This window comes from Haplochromis burtoni, unplaced genomic scaffold, assembly GCF_018398535.1.
Source record: "Haplochromis burtoni strain Fernald_Lab_line unplaced genomic scaffold, NCSU_Asbu1 Contig_78, whole genome shotgun sequence".
Classification (NCBI taxonomy): domain Eukaryota; kingdom Metazoa; phylum Chordata; class Actinopteri; order Cichliformes; family Cichlidae; genus Haplochromis; species Haplochromis burtoni.
In genome coordinates this window covers 1524200-1542123 of record NW_024582439.1, presented here as the reverse complement: position 1 = coordinate 1542123, position 17924 = coordinate 1524200, and the positions used below count along the sequence as shown (strand labels likewise).

Genomic DNA, 17924 nt, shown 5'->3' with positions numbered 1-17924 from the left:
TTTTTTTTTTAACCAATGATGTCTGCTTAGCCTTGAATGAAACCATTGAGATTAAGAATCTCTTTTGTAAAAATAGCCTGTGCCCAGAAAAGCAGCAGTACCTACCATGTTTTTTTTTCTAGCTTTATTTGTCATTATGTTGTTTTGGTTGCTGAATGAGTAGGAGCAGAAGCACCGTGTGCTGCTTCTGTGTTTTTGTTGCTTCATTCTTTTTTTAGTTTCTATAGATAAAGGGCCCCTTAGAAAATTTAATGAAGAGGCCCCGTCATTGTTTACGTTTTTTTCAGACTTGATAGAGTAATTGAAATGAATTGAACATACAATGAACAGTATTAAGTCTGTTTTTGATCCTAATACCTTAACCTAATGGAAGTTTGCTTTGTAGATGAAGAGAAGTTTGAAATGAGACTCGGTGCAAACAGCTACCGAAATGCCCCCACTGGGTTAATCAAAGATGCTTCTGTTGCCCCTCCCAGCTGGATGTCAGTCAACTAAAACGTGCGCACACACTCATCCACCACGAATGTGTGTGTGGATCTTTTAATGAAGCCTTCTTTGTCCCAGTGTCAAAAGGTTTAGGCTGATCTGATGCTGAAATGAGGCCGACCATGCTGAGCTTGAGGTTTTGAAGCTCTTGTTTTAGAAGTCGCAACAGCGTCACCTCCCACAGAACACACATTCTGGCAAACATTTGCAGACATAAAATTTGTGCCGCGGCCTTTTTGTTGTAGCTGAACTCACGGAGTTGGGAGCTGTGCTCATTTAGATCCTAGATATGCCAGGCTTGTCATGTACTGAACCAAAGACAATCTCTCTAATGAGAGTTGCCTGATATAGTTACCTGGAGTGTTTGCACTGTCTTTACTTCTACAAACACCTCTGCCATCTGTATGTCTCAGCCCCCTCCCATATGCACATTTATTTTGGATTTTATTGTTGGGCATGCCTGCAAGTAATCACTATCATTTTTTTGTTGACATTGTTCCATGTGCAGCTTTACTCCAACTCTCCAGGGATAAAATAAATGGTCACATTCATCAACACCCAAAAACACTCCACTATACACTTCCTTATACTATCTCTCTCATCATATCAGGCCCTGTAATCTAGTCATCTATCATTAATTTTTCCCTTCTTACAAATGAGGAAACAATAGCATGCCAATTAATCTTCATCAAACACCCACGGTGCCTTGCAAACATCCCAGTATTGCTGGTGCTTTTCTCATTTTGGCACTGGAGTCTGTGCAGCCTCGTTTATCTTCAGCGCTCTCTCTTCAACTGTTTCACAGGCCAGGAAAGAGGAAATCCAAGATTTAGCAGGCTCAGAAATAAGAACAGTGATACAGTATTAAAACCTGGATTATAGTTGTTCTTAATAGTCTTCTCCATGAGTGCACACAGTGCCGAATCTGTCTTAATATTGCCTGGGGTATATGCATCCCCCTGCCATCCTCACTCTTCCTTATTGCAATATGAAGCTATAATGGGGGGAAAAAAGAGACAACACTGGTATTTTGTTCCCAGCTCTAATTGCAGATTGAAGACAAAAAGTGGGTCCAGCAGACACAAATGTCACTAATTTGTCACTTTGCTTTCTGAAGAACGGATCCACTATTAGCCTCACGTCGCGGGCTTCAGAGCAAATGACTGTTTGAAGGCAGTGGGGGCCTGTTGCCATATGGCATGAGACAGCGACAAAATTGAATAAACAGAGGAGATTTGCGAAAACAAAGCAGCAGGAGTGCATCATTAGACAGCAGTTGTCCGTGAGAGAGACTGCAATCCAAATAGGCAGAGGGGTCACGCAGAGAGTAACAAAGTGCGAGGATCAGTGTGAGGGCTGCCATAGTTAATTCTTACACTACTTGCTCCCCTCCAGCTACAGAGCAGTGGCAGGCATCAGATATGGCTGTTGCTGCAGTATGTTCCCACTCTAGCTGTTTGCCATTCCTTTGTAGTTCATCTTTTGTGGAATTATAGGAAAGTTAACTCATCCGGGTGATCATGTGATTCGCTTATGTGAATATCCTTTTTAATCAAGGAAGTCAAAGGTCAAGGTCGGCTGCAGAGAGCAGTTGACTCTTTGTTTGGAACAGATCTTAAAAGTCCAACTTTTTTATATATCTATATATTTAAATTGTATAAAATCGTTTCATGCACATAGAAGGTGCAACTCACTGATTCCAGAAACACATATTGTCATTTAATTCCTCTGTATTTATAATACCCAGAATGGAAATAAGAATGAGTTGAGGAATAAGTAAGCACAAGTGGTTCATCACACCGCATCATGTTTTAATTACTTTTCACAGCTCATCAAAATAAGTAGTTTCACTTCTTAAAAAGGAAAAAAAATTCTACAGCTGTGCTTGCAGCTACAGCCTGACTGATATATCAGTGGATAATAGCTACTCGTTAACTGTATACTTATTTATTAGCATCGGATAAACTAAATTTTAAAACCAGAGACATGAGAACGCCCTTCAAACATGTTGGAGGGATGTTGTATAGTCGTTCCACCACCAAGAGGGCGTTTTGCAGTTCTCATGTTAGCAACACCTGTTTGGAACAAGCACAACAACCAGCTGATCCAGCATAAACAAGTAATCTATGACTAGTAACTATAAAAACAGTTTTGTTTTAAACTGCATTGTCAGAATAAAAAGAAATTTTGGCCGAAACATGTTTTTAAATCACTAAATATCAGTGTTGGTCTTAAAAATCCTATATCGGTCGAGCTCTACTACCAGCCGTGAGCTGTGAGCCATAGTGAAGCTGGTGACATAACTGCTAACATCAGTAATACAACATGCTCATAATCACAGTCATGCATGATGATGTTTAGCACCTTATATTAAGTGTTTCAACATCACAGACTGGATATGAAGAGACAGCTTAGCATATGAAGCTAGGTTGACGCTGCTTTGAATTTGAGCCAAATTGGGGCTTAAAGAATAGCTTTCTTTTGGGTGCCATGTTTTCCAGTTGGAGCCAGAACCTTTCATACATGGGTGGAATGGGGGGTGTAACATATAAAAAAAAATGATTGGAGCACATGGCTAACATTTGCACTACTATAATGGTATGTTAGTACATAAAGGCATCCAAATAAATGGTAAAACTGCATATGAAATTTAATAAACGGATACAGAATTGCACTAAAACACTAAGTATGTCATACAGCTGTCTGTTCAAGGATTTTTTATTTTTTTTTTTACTGCAGTCAAAACAGCAAAAGTCTTTAGTATTTGAGTGGAGGTTGGATTTGTTTGTTCTTTGGGTAAAACCAATGCATGTCCATGTACAGTATGTGGATTTGTGCACACAGGTTTTGTACACTGTGCATTAATGGTGTTTGATCAGGGACAGATTGCTCGTAGGCTCTAGCGCATCAACTCAAAGTAGGTCAATAAAAGCAGGTTGACTGTTTCAGTTCACTGTTCACATCTCTAATTCTTTCACCCCAAAATACTCCAGCTAATTTTAAATCATCAGGGCCTGATGTATTTGGGTTAGAGAGTCACACCTTTGCACATTCTCCAGGATTCATATTTCACTGCTTGGGGAGAAAACATCTGGTTCCTAATGAAACCTAATGTGACCACAGCTCAGGGCACATTAGCTCACCCATCTCATTATATGAATGAGTCATCTCTACTAGCTTCATATCAGATCAATGTAAGCTGTGTCATTTCTGTTTTTGCCTCATCAGTTTTATTTGTCTCCTCTTTGAAGGAAACTGGCCAAGAAGCGCAAGGAGACACTGAGCAGCACACGCCAGGAGATGACAGTGATGGTCAACTCGATGGACAAGAGCTACACAGAGCAGGGCACCAACTGTGACGAAGCACTGTCCTTCATGGACACACACAACCATACGCTGAACACCCGCAGCGAGTGTGCGCTCACGCTCAATGGCCGCAGCGAGTGTGCGCTCACGCTCAACGGCCGCAGCGAGTGCGCCCTCACTCTTAACGGCCGCAGCGAGTGCGCCCTCACTCTTAACGGCCGCAGCGAGTGCGCCCTCACTCTTAACGGCCGAGGTAAGACGGCCCCACATCGGCATACCTCCCTTTTTATGCGGTTACACTCACAGAGCAGGGTGGAAGCAATTTATTAGGTTTGGTCAGGTGGGAAAGAAATCAGACTTGGCTGCACAGGAAATATTCAACCTGGGAAAACCTGAAAATGTTTTCCTTGGTCTGCTTTCCAATGAACTGTTGATTTAGAAATATTTTCAAGAAAAAGACCTGAAGTCATGTCTCCGGTAAATACTGGAGTTTTGAGGTTGCAAAAGACATCCTTGCATTTGTCCTTAATAATGCTGGTATCAGAACTAAGTGGTGAGACAAGGCGGTGCAACGTTTTCTCAATAATATAAGAAAAAAAAGTAATTAAAAATAAATTTTTAATGACCAATCTTAACATTAGGGATTATTTTTGCTTTAATACGCAATATTTGTAGTCAGCATAAATGACATTACTTTATGGCTCTTGTGAAACTGCCTGTTGTCCCTCTACAGGGAAACTGCTGTTTCAACTCAGCAGAAGAGAATTGGATATAAACATCTTTTGATATGATTTTGATCAAATTGTGTTTTTCCTCTCTAGTGGAAACTTCCTTCTTTAGAACCCCTCGAGGGTTTCATCCACCCTTTTCAAACATTTCCTTTTAAATTGCTTCAGTTTCTCTAATTAATTTTTGTTAAATTAATTAAAATTCCTCTGAAATCTGCAAACTTACCATTTCAGCTAACTGTCACTAATGCCCACGCTAGTTCAGTTGCAGAAATGGTCGTCCAAACGCATGTTAATAGCCTGAAGCGAGCCTTGTATTGAGATCAATATTCAAGACTTCTTGAAATCTCAATGCTGACCTTAAAGTTTATCAGCAGACATTAGAGCTCCAAGAAATCCGTCGCGAGGTCCCAAACTCATGCTGTTTCCAATTCATGACAGAAACACATAGCACGTACTAGATGGGCTCTGGTGTGATAACCTGTTCTCTCTGTCCCAGGTTAAAACTAATACTTTGTTGATGGACGGCTCGGCTAAGTCTGCACCCAGGGCTTGACCTAGTATAATCCCAGTCAAAACCATCAGATTAAAACTGCACAGCAGCTTCTGTCTCCACACCCCTGCAGGGGCTGAGCCCCAAAGATGCTTTGACCTTGATTAACTGTCTGTTAGTGTCGATGTTCAAATCTGGCCCCTCTGTCTGCCAGCGCAAATGATTTAAATGCATTATTTCTCACTTTGCCTGTCAGTTGAAAGCCCTCTCACACTCCGTGACCTTACGTTATTGTCGGTCGTGTCGTTTTGGCTCAAAACATCATCGCTGACAGATTATAGTCCTGAACATACTGCCTGCGTAAACCCCGTCGGCGTAGCATTTCTGTTGACGTTGCATGAGGAGAAAATGACAGTCTTAGGAGTAAATGTCACTTCCTCCATGGTTTGTGTGACTATTGTTCTACTCTGGCCCCTTTGCTCTATCTCAGCTCTATCTCAATGTCAAGCTACCTAATGATGATATCTTTAAAGCAACTGACTGATCTTTAACTGTTTTTTAAAAGTAGCTTTAAAAACTGAATTATTAATGCTTTTGGAGATTTGCAGGCATTCATGGACTTTAGAAGACTTGGAAAAAATGTGCAAGTTAAACGTGCTTTTTTTAACTCTTTTTTTTTTTTTTCATTTTTACTTTGCAAACTTTTCAAAACGAATTTTGCGTATATAAATGAGACAGAATAGATTTCATAATCTATGTTTACTAATATTGATCATAATTTAGACATGAGGATTTTTAAAGGAAAGCTTTATTATTTGAATGTAATGCAGGTTCCTTGCGGCCTCTGGCTTTGTGAAATTGACAAAATAAGAAGCAACTTGTAGCAACTAGTAACTTGGCGAGTGCCGTAAAAACACAGCAGCATGCATAATGCATCAGGCTGTTTTAAAGAACCAGAAAAATGACGAAAAGGATTGCACGCAAAGTCTGCAAAATCAACCAAATCAACCTGGACTCCACGAGGTTAAGTGCAGTTTATTTCTCATACTTGTGTGCTTTGCATGGCTTAGCCCAAAACACAAAGCCACATATTTTCTCACCTACATCTTTTGGTGTCGCCAGTGCAGTTTCCATTTAATTTCGTCAAGGTCTCCTAGATTTCTGCTTCCATTTTAGTAGATGTGAAAGGAATTTTATTTGTGTACTTAAAGTAGCTTTTCCCACAGGGTAAGTCAGAAACCTCAAAGTGATCCTTTATAGCACATGCAAATTTCAAAAGCAAGACTTGTAAAGTGCATTATTACACTGGAATTTTACTGCAGTGGGAGTTGCTTCCACAATTAATAACTCTAGATTAGACTATTAATGCCTTTTGTTCTGTTCTCTTCCCCCCCATCTGTAGCTGGATCATCACCGTCGTCCTTCACACTACCAAAAGCCAACACTCTCAGTACTTCTATCCCCACCAACTCATACTACCCAGGTAAACATACTCTATTTCCTCGTTATAATCCAGTATGTCAACACAGAAGTGCTTACTGCACAGCCTAAGCGGTGCTTTTAACAAATGATAAAATGAAAAGGGGAAAAAATAGAAACGCCACAATAAATAAATAAGAGATGAAGTTTTATGGGCTCTTTTTTTATGTAAATTACAGCCTATTTCTGTAATGTGTGGTGTGAATTTACCTAATAGAGTTGCTTTAAAAATTAGAAAACGATTTTACAAATGAGAAAGCAGCTAGATTAACTTTAGATGGCTTTACACTCTGCTACATTTCTGGTTATGTTTTATATCACTTTGCCAAGATGGATTTTAGCAGTTTAATTATGACTTCAGTTTATCCCAAATAATATCCATAATTGAGTGTCTTATGTAATCAGATCACAGCTCATTGATTAAATGGGGTAAAGGGCAGCTAGATTTATAATCAACTAAAGTTACTGTATAATTAGCTTGAATTTAAAATATGATCGGTTTCTTGTTATGCTGCTTGGCAAGAAACCAAAAAGCTGTCCATTAATTTCTTTTCATGTTATTTTTGTGCGTTATCTTTAATTATCTTTAATTTACTGCTACTCTTTTTCCTCCTCCAACTTCTGCGATTGTTTGGGGGTTTGAGCAGATCCCTTTGTGCCAACTGCTATCTTAGGTGAGACACAATTTTTCCTTTTGCCATTGCTGTTGAGTATTTATTCTTATCTCTATGCTAAAGAAAATGACCGTGCATTACATTTGTAAGAATGCTGTTTGAACACCTAACTGTGAGGCCAAAGAAAAGCACAATTTTTTTTAATTTATTTTATGTATTATTTTTTTGTTTCATTCTTTTCTTTTGGATGGCTCTTTTACTAAAGATGGCTTCCTCACTTCCATACCTGCCTGCTGCTTCCCCGTCTCCTCCTCCTCGTCTCCTATTCCTCCACCCTTCCCTAACTTCTTCCCCCCTCCTCCTCCTCTCCCTTCCTGTCCAACGAGGGGGCTCTCCTGGGCTGAGGCTGGTTTCACTCCATCCCATCCGCATTGCGTGTCGTGCGTGTGATGTCACATACGTGTTTGACCTCTCATATGCATGGACAGACATGTGGACTGGATGTGGGGGAGTGTCTAAGAGGGGCAACGGGGGCGGGGGGCAGTTTGCCCCGGCAACTGAGGCGACAGCATGCTGGAGCCGTAGCAGCTGCACTGAGACACAACAGGCAAAAACTGTGAGAGGGAGGCCCAAAAACGCTCTCACTTAGCCCCCACAACCCTCTCCACCTTTAGCCAGAACTTCCAAAAGCAGGATGCGTTGAGTCTGAACATTTAAAGTCTAGCATTAGCTGTGCTGCCCTCCCCTCCCCTCCCCTCTCTCCTCACTATGCATTAAACTCCCTTCCTCCCCTCCCCTCTGAAACGACAACCTTTTCTATTATTCTTTTTAATGTCGCTCCCTCTGCCTTTGGCTAACTGCTATTGACCTACTTGTTTTTGTTTTGTTTTGTTTTTTCCAGTGTTTATTCATCTTGTTCAGTGATAAAATAGAATTATAAAAAAGCATTTTGTTCTCCTGTTAATTATTACTGGCCTTTGTTGAAGATGCACAACAGCCCAAAGTGCGGCATCTTACACGAGCAGATGCATTTTCTACCAGCGAAGCCCGCAAAGTAGCTACTAAGTGGGGCACTAGGAGTGTAATAATTTAATACTCAAGGACAAAAAGAAAGATGCAATAAGCAGCTCGACTCCAGCTTCACCACAAGCACCACTGCTGCATTTTTAAGTAGGCAACTTTAACAGTTGTTGTTGTGTTTTTTTTCCTTTTCACATTAGTGCAACTTAAAGCAGTGTCTTTCATCACCGCTCTTGTGACAGCTGCTTATGTTAGTTCCGCATTTAATGAAGCGTGAAACGATTAACATAAAATTACAGCAGCCAGAAAAGGTTACATGCTTTCGGTTTGTGACACATTCAGTCACGGCATTGTCTCATCATTCGAGGTTAATGATCAAAACTGATTAGATCACAGAGTATCGGTTGCATTTCTGATTTCATCGCGCACTAGTTTTAAAAAAACAGAGAATGAAAATGGCACAAATACAGGTGTTACCCCCCGAGCACAAATGGAAATAAAATTATAGCAATTAGAGAGAGGAATTCAAAATGTCAGAACGTTTAAAAAAAATAATTAGCTTCATTAGCGTATGCAAGTCGGCGATCTGAAACAATTGCAGCTTCTTTTTTTCCCCCAAAGACTATCATTATTTTTTTTCCCTTTTGAATCCATGACTTCCTTGTTTTGTTTTTATTTTTTCTATTTTTTTTTTTTTTTTGTCTTGCACTGTTGAAATTGCCCCATCCATCCACTCAACATCCCCCTTGACTAGGCTTTTATACCAAGGCAGTTTGAACTGAGAAGGCATGTGATCTTGCCCTGTAGAGTAGCTCAAACACTACTGTAACAGGTTCTCATGCTGGATTGTTGCTTATCCCCTCTCTCCTGTTTCTTCTCCTCTCTTTCTCTTTACATACGTAACCTCTTATGTATCTGCTATCTAAAAAGTGCCCATTAATGGTAAGTTTTCCCAAGTGGGCCCTGGGTTGGGGGAAGGAGACGGTGTTTACTCAGACAGCATGCCGACAGTGAGAGGCTGCTTCTGACACGGGCATTACGACATTTATTGCATGACAAGTGGACATGTTAGCATCTCACCCACCCTTCCGTACCGTGCCACCAAGCCACCATTAGCTTAGCATGGTCAAAGCAAACACAGTGCCCCATGGCAGCATCACCACATGCATTCTCCTCCCATCTCCGCTTCCCTCTTGGGTTCTCTGTGTTTTTTTTGTTTTTTTTTTCTATTTATTTGAGGTTTGGTTTTTATTTTATCTTATTTTGTTCATTTTTTGGGGAAGTATGGGTGGCAGGGGTTGAATCCACGCTGTGTCTGTGTGATGCTTCTGAAGGTGCCTGCTGCAACATGCTCACTGTGGCCCACCGCACCCCCTCACATCCTCCTCCTCCATGTTTTTGGACACCCTCCATCATCCGCTGGCTCCCCACAGCATCTGTGCCTCATGTCTGCCACTGACTGGATTACAGTATGAAAGAGCTGGAAATGGAGTCTGACTCTCAATATGAGCTTCAGCCCAAACCAGCATGTTATACTGCCAGTTAAAAAAAAGAAAAAAAAAGGAAAAGTTGTTGTTTTTACAACACATTGATGGGGATTTTTATGATTAATGTATAATGTTTCTCACAGTTGAGAGCCACTGCTGGTAACAATGTTAAAAGCTTGTAGCATGAGGGTTTCACTTAGAGGATCTTGTTTTTAAATGCCGATGGACTCCTGTACAGTGCAGTATTTTCCAGCCACACTGAGACAGATGGACCTAAACCTTCCCACCACATGACTCATTCTATTACTCAATGATGTTGTGTTGTTGTGACCATCCATAACAAACAGATTACTAGTCGAGTTGTTGGTCAATCTGGAGGGTGGTGACATAATGCTAACCAGTAAATGAGCTAATGTGCCATCTGTTAAGGAGAACAGTTGTAAGTCAGATATGAACACCTAACATTAAAGCTAGATAAATCAACTTTATATGTAAAACAACTTCAAAGGAAACCACTTTCATTTACTGCTTCGAGCATTATGTCACCCGTATGTATCTTACAGCGATAAATTGATGACCTGTGATGTGACTTTAGCTCCTATTTCCTCTTGCTGACCCGCTCCGGCCTCTCTGTCTCTTTGTGTCCCACAGATGAGAGTCAGAACATGGGCAGCGACACAAGCAGCTTGGTCCAGTCGCACACTCACTCCTTGAGGAAACGGGAGCCCGTCGACGTGCCGTATCAGACGGGTCAGCTGCACCCGGCGATCCGCGTGGCAGACCTCCTCCAGCACATCACTCAGATGAAGTGCGCAGAGGGCTACGGCTTTAAGGAGGAGTACGAGGTAGGAAGCAGCCCAGCTGTCACCTCCCACCATTAAGGTTGCAAACCCAAATAAAGCCTGGTGATAGACTTGTAACACCTCCACTGAGGTTCTTGAATGGAAATTTTTATCAGTCTAATACGAGGCCTCATCTGTGTTATGGTGCACAGCCCCATGTCTCTTTCGCTGTCTCTCTCTCTCCCCTCTTTTTTTCTGCCTGCCTCTCTCTCTGTTTTGCACCGCACAGCAGAACTGTTTTGTTTCTCCCCAGATGCACTTTTATGATAAATTGTTAATGTACCCTGTCTCAGTGTGTTTACGGTGTGATTCGTTTTGTTGTTCATCTGTTCCTTGTTGTTTGCAGCGATTGTGCATTTTGTGTGCATGAGTGTGGTGGGTTGGTTTTTTTTTTTGGTTTTTTTGGGGGGGTTTTTTGGTCAAAAGCTGTGTCCCAATTCTCCTTGGAGACTCAGCTGTAGACCAATGCGAAATGCACAAACTGCCTTAGACCGCGTCCCCTCCTTCACCTGAAACGGGTCGGATTATGCTGTTGCATAGTACTGGTAGCCTACTGCTTGTCGCGCAACAGCATCAGTAATCTGTCACTGCGCTTCTTACTGACACCAAACAAAAGATTTTCGCCCCCTAAGGGCATCACTCTCATTTCCTCGCATTAGTCTGGCAGGGTTTGGCGGCACTCCAGCCCTCCTTGCTGTCCCTCAGCACCACACCAGTCATCCTCAACTCGCCCCGACGCCATGTTGTAACAGACTGGCTTCGAGCTAAATCCTTCAGTTTCAATATATTATCCGTATCAGTTCGGCCTCTTGTCACATTTCTCTCTTAACGACCCTCACATTTGTTAACGTTCTCAGCTTACTTCTTTCTCTTACTTTCTTATCTATACCTCCTGTGTTTCTTCCTTGCTTTCCTTCCTCTTCTCTTTATCTCCCACCTTCTCTCCATCAGCTACGTGTCAGATTTATTGGTAATTAACTCCCCACATCCCATTCATGATTGTGGAATGAAATAACGTCGTCTCCCATTGCTACCTTCAGCATCCGATCATTGAGGGGTTTGGAGTGCTTTGGGCTGCCTTCTGGGTCTAATCCGTTATGGATAAAGGGAGTTTGGGGTCCACGTGGCCAACATTGCATGGATTAATAGCAGTCGATCAACAGAGACGTAATATGGAACAACTGGCTGCTTACCCTGCTGTCACCTTATTGTCCACAGGCTGTTGCAAAAAGTCCTGTGGGGTGCTTAAAGTGTGCAAGGGAGCTCATTCTCACATGGCTAGAGCGATTCATTTGTATGTTTTGTTCCACTGCTGTCTTATAAATATATATATCTCTATCTCAATCTGTCTTAAGGTTAATGCCCTTTTATTTATTTTTTTTAATAACCGTTTATTTTTCATGATGAGATTGGAGCTTAGTGCACCTCTAAACCTGTTGACTTACACTGTACTATATCTCTCTCTGACCCATGCTTCTTGTTATTCTGTACGTTAACTTTGGATCAGATAAATGAGGTAAGAAAAATACTTTTTTTTGTGAGTTTATTTATTTTTTTTAGACTTGTAGATTTATATCACAAACCTGACAGGATCAGTAATGGTTGCTGGCTATTTTTAAGACCCTGTGGGATTAAAATATCACCTTTTTTTTGGATTTAGTTTGAAAAGGGCATTTACCAACAGATGTTATGCAGCATTATCAAATTATCTGACAGTGTTCAGTTGGTGAAATATGTAGAGCAGTGACATTTTTCTGTTTACTTTTTTCTTTAGCGTCACTGTGAAATGCTTTTTCTTCCCTTAGTCAGACATTGTTAGCACCACAAATCCTCCGCAGCTTGATTCTGATGTTTATAAAGCTTTTCAAAAGCATACTTGATACCCCATCAGTTATTAAGAGCATAATTTTTATAGTAAAAGTGCAGTAGTTTGAAAGAAAAATGGAATACCAATGTATAATTAAAGTGGACTGATCAATCATATACCCAGTCCAACAAAGTACCAAATTTAATTCTAAGCTCCACCTTGTGAATTTATTGACTGGAAATTGAATGTTACCATTAGAAGGGACACGATAAACACTTTAAACTTTGCAAAAGCCATGTTGTATACTTTGCAAAAGCTTTATAAGGCCGTGTGTGTTACAGACCTAACAAAGCATTTTGCATGTCCAGCCTCCTGCACCTGGGTGCACATTTTCACCGTGCAGACAGGAAGTAGAAACAAGTTTCAGCGTCATTAATGCTGCCATGTCATCACTGTTTCACTTGTGTTCGGCCTGTTTCATGTCGACAGAAATGTGTTGTATCTAGCCTACTGTGAGAATCCTGAAATTCTTTAAGCTCCAACCACAAATGAACACTAGTCAGTCTGAATGAGCCTCCTCTTCTCACATAGAAAAAGATTAATTAATACAGAAGCAACTCACTAAACGTTCCTGCTTCTGTTCGACCATCCATGTTTTCTTTTGGGTTTTTTTGTTTCTGATTTGTTTGGTTTTTTTACTTCATCATGGTGTGTACTTTATGTCAAATGTTTTATCCCTATCCACAGAAATTACTCTGCTTTTCACGTACGGTTAAGTAGTTCCAGACAAAGAAACAGCATAGCGGAATAACTGTGCAGGGACTGGAGTGCAGCAGGTAGCCTGTAATTAAAAACATACTAAGCTGGATTTCTGCCAGTGGGAATAATTGAGGAAGGTGAAAAACTACCTGCAGACAAGCTGCAGTAAAGTACAATTCATCACATACCTTTTGCTACTAAATACTTTTTACAGGTGGAGCCTTCAGTTGTTTTTCGATACGCGTCGGGCGAATAGCCATTTATTCCCTCTATGTGCATTTAACCTTTAAATTGAAAGCCTTCGTGTAATCTCTACCTCTTGGGACATTCATTATTTTATCCCCATGAGAATTCATGATCATAACGGCTGGAGGAATATGACTGTAGCGGGGTCACTCAGATTAAGAGAGAGCTATTTTAAAGTTGCCAGGTAACGCCTTTGTGCTTGAGGATGATTTGTCCTTACAGGCTTGATATTAGACTTGTATCCTTCACACCGACAGCACGACATTGGGCTGTGCGTTTCCTCAAGAAATACTGCCACTGGAGGAGGCCTTTATAATCCATCTTGGGGACATGCTTCCATCTTCAGTGGAAGGATGGAACATATTTTTAGCATATTAAAGCTGTTTCTCAGTGAAATCACTAATCCTTAGGACTTCATACAGGAATATGTCCTTGTGTGGTCTCTGAAAGGCCTTTATATGCTAGACAAACTGCCTGCTGCCTGCCACAGCACTGAGATGAATCGAGCCATCAAGTCTTAGAGCAGTGATGATTGAAGATGATGCCTCCTACTCCTCACTAAAAGGAACTCTCAAACAGTCTCTTTAACCTCCGTTAAACGTTCCTGAATCTTTATTTGCAGATGGTCTGCCCCGTAATGTATTACCTGACTTTTCAAATGTGCATTAGCTTACATTCAAAAAGACAGAAAACCATGATTTTCTGCAGGCTAGTCCGCTCTGAGCCGGCCCCGCCCGCCCTTGCTGAACAGCGGTGGACTGGCAGTGTAGATGTATTTTCATAATTTGGCTTAATTGTGCCTGGTGTGCCATCAGAATGGAAATCTCCCCAGTGAGAGATGATAAATATTTCATGAGGGTAATCTGAGCGGAGCAGTTTTGATGTGTAGACGATGAGCTGGCTTTATTTTTCCCCGCGACGAGCTGATTGAGTCCTTCAGATGAGGGAGACAGACAGCCGCCGCGGTTGCTCCGCCCAGCAGAGCGGCACAGGGGGAGAGGTTTGAGTGTGACACCCGCTGCATCTGCCCTAATGGCACTCGCTGTTTGACACAACTCCCCGGGATCCACCATCCTCCCTGTGTTTCCTGCCTAATAACACTGGGAATCTATCTCTTTCTGTGTCTGTTGCCAGCGCTCACTTCCTCCGGTTTTGTAGAGCTGAAAGAGAAAGAATGTATTCTTTAGCCTGGTTATCATTTGGAGTGTTCACACATGACACAATATTTCATCCCCCCCCTCTCTGTCCTGTTTTCTCTCCTTTCAGAGCTTTTTTGAAGGACAGTCTGCGCCATGGGATTCTGCCAAGAAGGATGAGAACCGCATGAAGAACCGATATGGGAATATTATTGCATGTGTGTACAAAGCACCTCCTCAACGCTCATGAATTTTTGTTCTCATTCTTCTGCCTGATTTATTGGCCAGGCTTGTGACTGGATGACTATAAGCTGCTCAAACCGAGTTTTATTATCAGCCAACGAGAGCAGCCTTGACCTTTCCAATCTACTTTTATATTCATCTTCCTTTTACCGTCTTTACTGTTATGAGATATAAGCCTATGCAGGATATGGCACACAAAGCTTATACCGTGTTTGGAAAAAGAAATGTTGATTTTGCAATTAATCGCTATAAGAGTTCAGTTTAACCCTCTTTAATAACTGATGCCATGGAAAAACTTTGAAGATCTACTTCTTCTGACTCACATCAGTTAAAGGGGCATTGCACAACTTTGGAACAAAAATGACGTCAGCTATCCACAGTTACGAAAATGTCATTTGAAATCAAAAGTTAAGGCTCTGTGGTTCTCTTGCCATCAATTGTTCCCCACATTTAAAAAGATTATTATGCTGCACGTGTATTATTTTGTTGCTACTAAATTTTACTAAAGTAGCAAGTTTTAAGGTCAGTGACTTAAGAAAAAATGCTTTAGACTATGATTTTGTGATTTTTACCTGACGATAGGGTGGTGGCGGTTTTAATGAAGACTGTCACGTAAACGCTGTCTATGAGACATGTTGCATTTTTACAGCACCAATTTCATTTTTGCCTCTGTATGATGCCAGTCTAACCATGCTTTTATTGCTCTATCACCCCCTCTCCTCCTCTTATAATTTCTCTCTATTCCTTTTTACTGTCTGTCTCTCTGTCCCTCTCCCCCTTTTCTTCTCCCGATGCCCTCGTTAATATGATTAATTCAACACTGGTTTCTTCCTCTCTGCCTCTCTTCCAGATGATCACTCCCGTGTCAGGCTGCAGGCCCTGGAGGGGGAACAGAGCTCCGATTACATTAATGCAAATTACGTTGATGTAAGTACACACACCAGCCAGCGCCACCAACGCAAAGGTCAGTCCGCTTCCTCTTGGGGGGAGAGAGGGCGTGCTGGTGCCGCCGTCACAGGGGGCCTGAGGGACAGTGCAGCCCAGCCGCCTGTCCATCACAGCTACAAGCACACACACAAACACACTGCCTTTATTTGACTTTAGAGGGCTGCTGTATCACTCTGTTCATTGGATATATTAAGAGAAATGAAGATCAGAGGCTGACAGCACTGGGAGAGAGAAAAGGCAAACCCGCACAGAGGGGAAACTGAGGTTATAGTTTTGGACTTTGCTTTGAACAACATTATAGTTGAGAACCAAAAAAAAGAGAGAGGGAGTGAGGTTTCATAGATGATTACTTAGTAAAGTTATAGTGAATAAAGCTGAAATAATACACAGAATTTCAAATAGAAACAAAGCACATATACAGACAAAAAAAGTTAAAGTTGTTAGCAAAGCTTCGAAAACTGTTCTGTTGCTTTTGTAACACTGGAAACAATGTTCAAGATTAACAATCAAACGGGTTGCTGTATGTAACTCAATTTACTACAATAAATAATTCGTGTGAGTTTTTCTGACCCGCACAGCCTACAAACCAGGCGGATCTGATAGCTCATTATTTATTTGCTGTGGCAGAATGTGCCTGGCCTGGTTCCCACAGAAACATATTTTTTGCCTGGCCTTGCCTTTGTAGGTCCACTCACAACCATTTATCTGCTATGAGGTGGGTTTGATGCAGTGACTTGCATATCTGCCTGGGTCTGGTTGATGCTGGGTGTAGGCTTGGTCTCGACTTGTTGATAACACCCTCTGTAAACTAAACTGAGAGGTTCCAGCATAGCATTAGCTGCAACAGATCAGCTGATGACCCTCTCTATATGTGGTAGATCGTCTCTAGGCTGCACTAGTTACGTTGCTTTCACCTACAGTCACACAAGGGAAAATGGTGATTGAAAACCATGGTTTGACCAAAATTATTGCAATCATGTGCAGCTGTGTGCCTTGCGATGGAAATTAGTTACCTCAACTATTTGCAATCAGTCCCAGACAGCAAAAAAGAAAGAAAGAAAAAAATAACCTTTACCAATCACCAAGTTTTCTTGTGCATGGAGTTTGCCACCCTGTTTTTTCCTCTAGTGCGAATGGGGCCTTAGCCTGCCTGCAACGGCTTCATATCTACAAGCTACTTTGCAACCTGCCTGCACCCTAGATCTGAGTTAATATTATGCCTGCACTCTTCTGAAAAGAGGGATTTTGCTGCTGTTCTCTTTGCATCCGGCTGAAAGTGCAGTAGGTCCCAAATGAGAGCTATAATGTAAAATATAATTCAAATAACATTCGTCTTTTGAGTCTAGTGAGCCTTACTGAAATGTCGTTTCTGATATTAAAGTTTGATGATTTATATGTCTACCTATCCACGCTTGTCTACTTCATAAGACATTTGTAGCAAGACAGGAAAGTCCCTGTAGTGTTATATTTACTTATTCCAGAGAACAGTCGTTAACATAATTTTAGGACCTGGTGGTTAGGAAATTTAAAATTAGTTAAACTTTTGAAACGACTGCCGTGGTTGTTATTCTAGCGAGGAAAATCTTCACAGATTGTATTTGATCTCTCTGCTTGATATCTGCATAAGGCAGCTGCTGATTTCGTTACTCTTAGATGCTGGAAAAACTCTCAAGGACGCCCTAAATTAAAGTAGACACAGCAGTATCTGCAGAGGTTCGGTTACACTTCTTACCTCAGGGAAGTCCTTGCAAAACAGCTTCTACATGCACTGGAATGACTTGGCATGCTGTTACAGTAAGTAAAAGTTATTAAAAAGTGGCGTCAGACATGGCTCAGGTTTTAAACAGTCCTAACTCACTTAGCTCACACAGTATAGAAGCTCCTGATCTGACCTGATTTGCTCTTAATAGCAGTGTTAGTAGCAGGATGTGACCAATCACTGCAGCTCACTGGTCTCCTTAGGCAGATGCTTCCACTCCATGTGTAATGGGCTGGTGATGTACCTGACTCCCTAAGTGGTTTTTCGCTCAGGAGAGAACCCTCCCTCGGTCTCCCATCTTCTCTTCCCCCACCCCTCTAATGTGGTAATTTGTAATCTCTTGTTACGCCTTCAAACATAAATTCATAATGCAAGGTGTGCCACAGCAAATGCAGGGGGCTTAAATTATTTACCTTTCCCACCATTCAGTTTATGGCCCATTATGCTGCAAAAAGTGGCGCTGCGGAGAAGACTCTCGCAATAGAGAGGGTCCCATTATAAGATAAGAATATACGCATATTAAAGAGAGCCCTGATTGAAATGGATTTCCATCGCTCTGCCAGCTTCATTG

General features: G+C 41.5%; 1 protein-coding gene across 12 annotated transcripts in view; it reads left to right on the top strand.

The window, feature by feature from the left end:
- Positions 1 to 17924, top strand: part of LOC102301726 (protein tyrosine phosphatase receptor type M) — a 161003-nt gene that overhangs the window by 115352 nt on the left and 27727 nt on the right. For 4 of the 12 annotated variants that reach the window (XM_005924620.3, XM_005924616.3, XM_005924618.3 and 1 more), the window contains 8 exons: positions 3738 to 4045; positions 6416 to 6496; positions 7140 to 7166; positions 9057 to 9068; positions 10265 to 10458; positions 11963 to 11971; positions 14534 to 14621; positions 15497 to 15573. In XM_005924620.3, the coding sequence (XP_005924682.1) occupies positions 3738 to 4045; positions 6416 to 6496; positions 7140 to 7166; positions 9057 to 9068; positions 10265 to 10458; positions 11963 to 11971; positions 14534 to 14621; positions 15497 to 15573 (796 nt within the window). The remainder of the gene's footprint in view (positions 1 to 3737; positions 4046 to 6415; positions 6497 to 7139; positions 7167 to 9056; positions 9069 to 10264; positions 10459 to 11962; positions 11972 to 14533; positions 14622 to 15496; positions 15574 to 17924) is intronic. The other 8 variants (XM_014334333.2, XM_005924617.3, XM_014334332.2 and 5 more) reach the window with 5 other exon arrangements.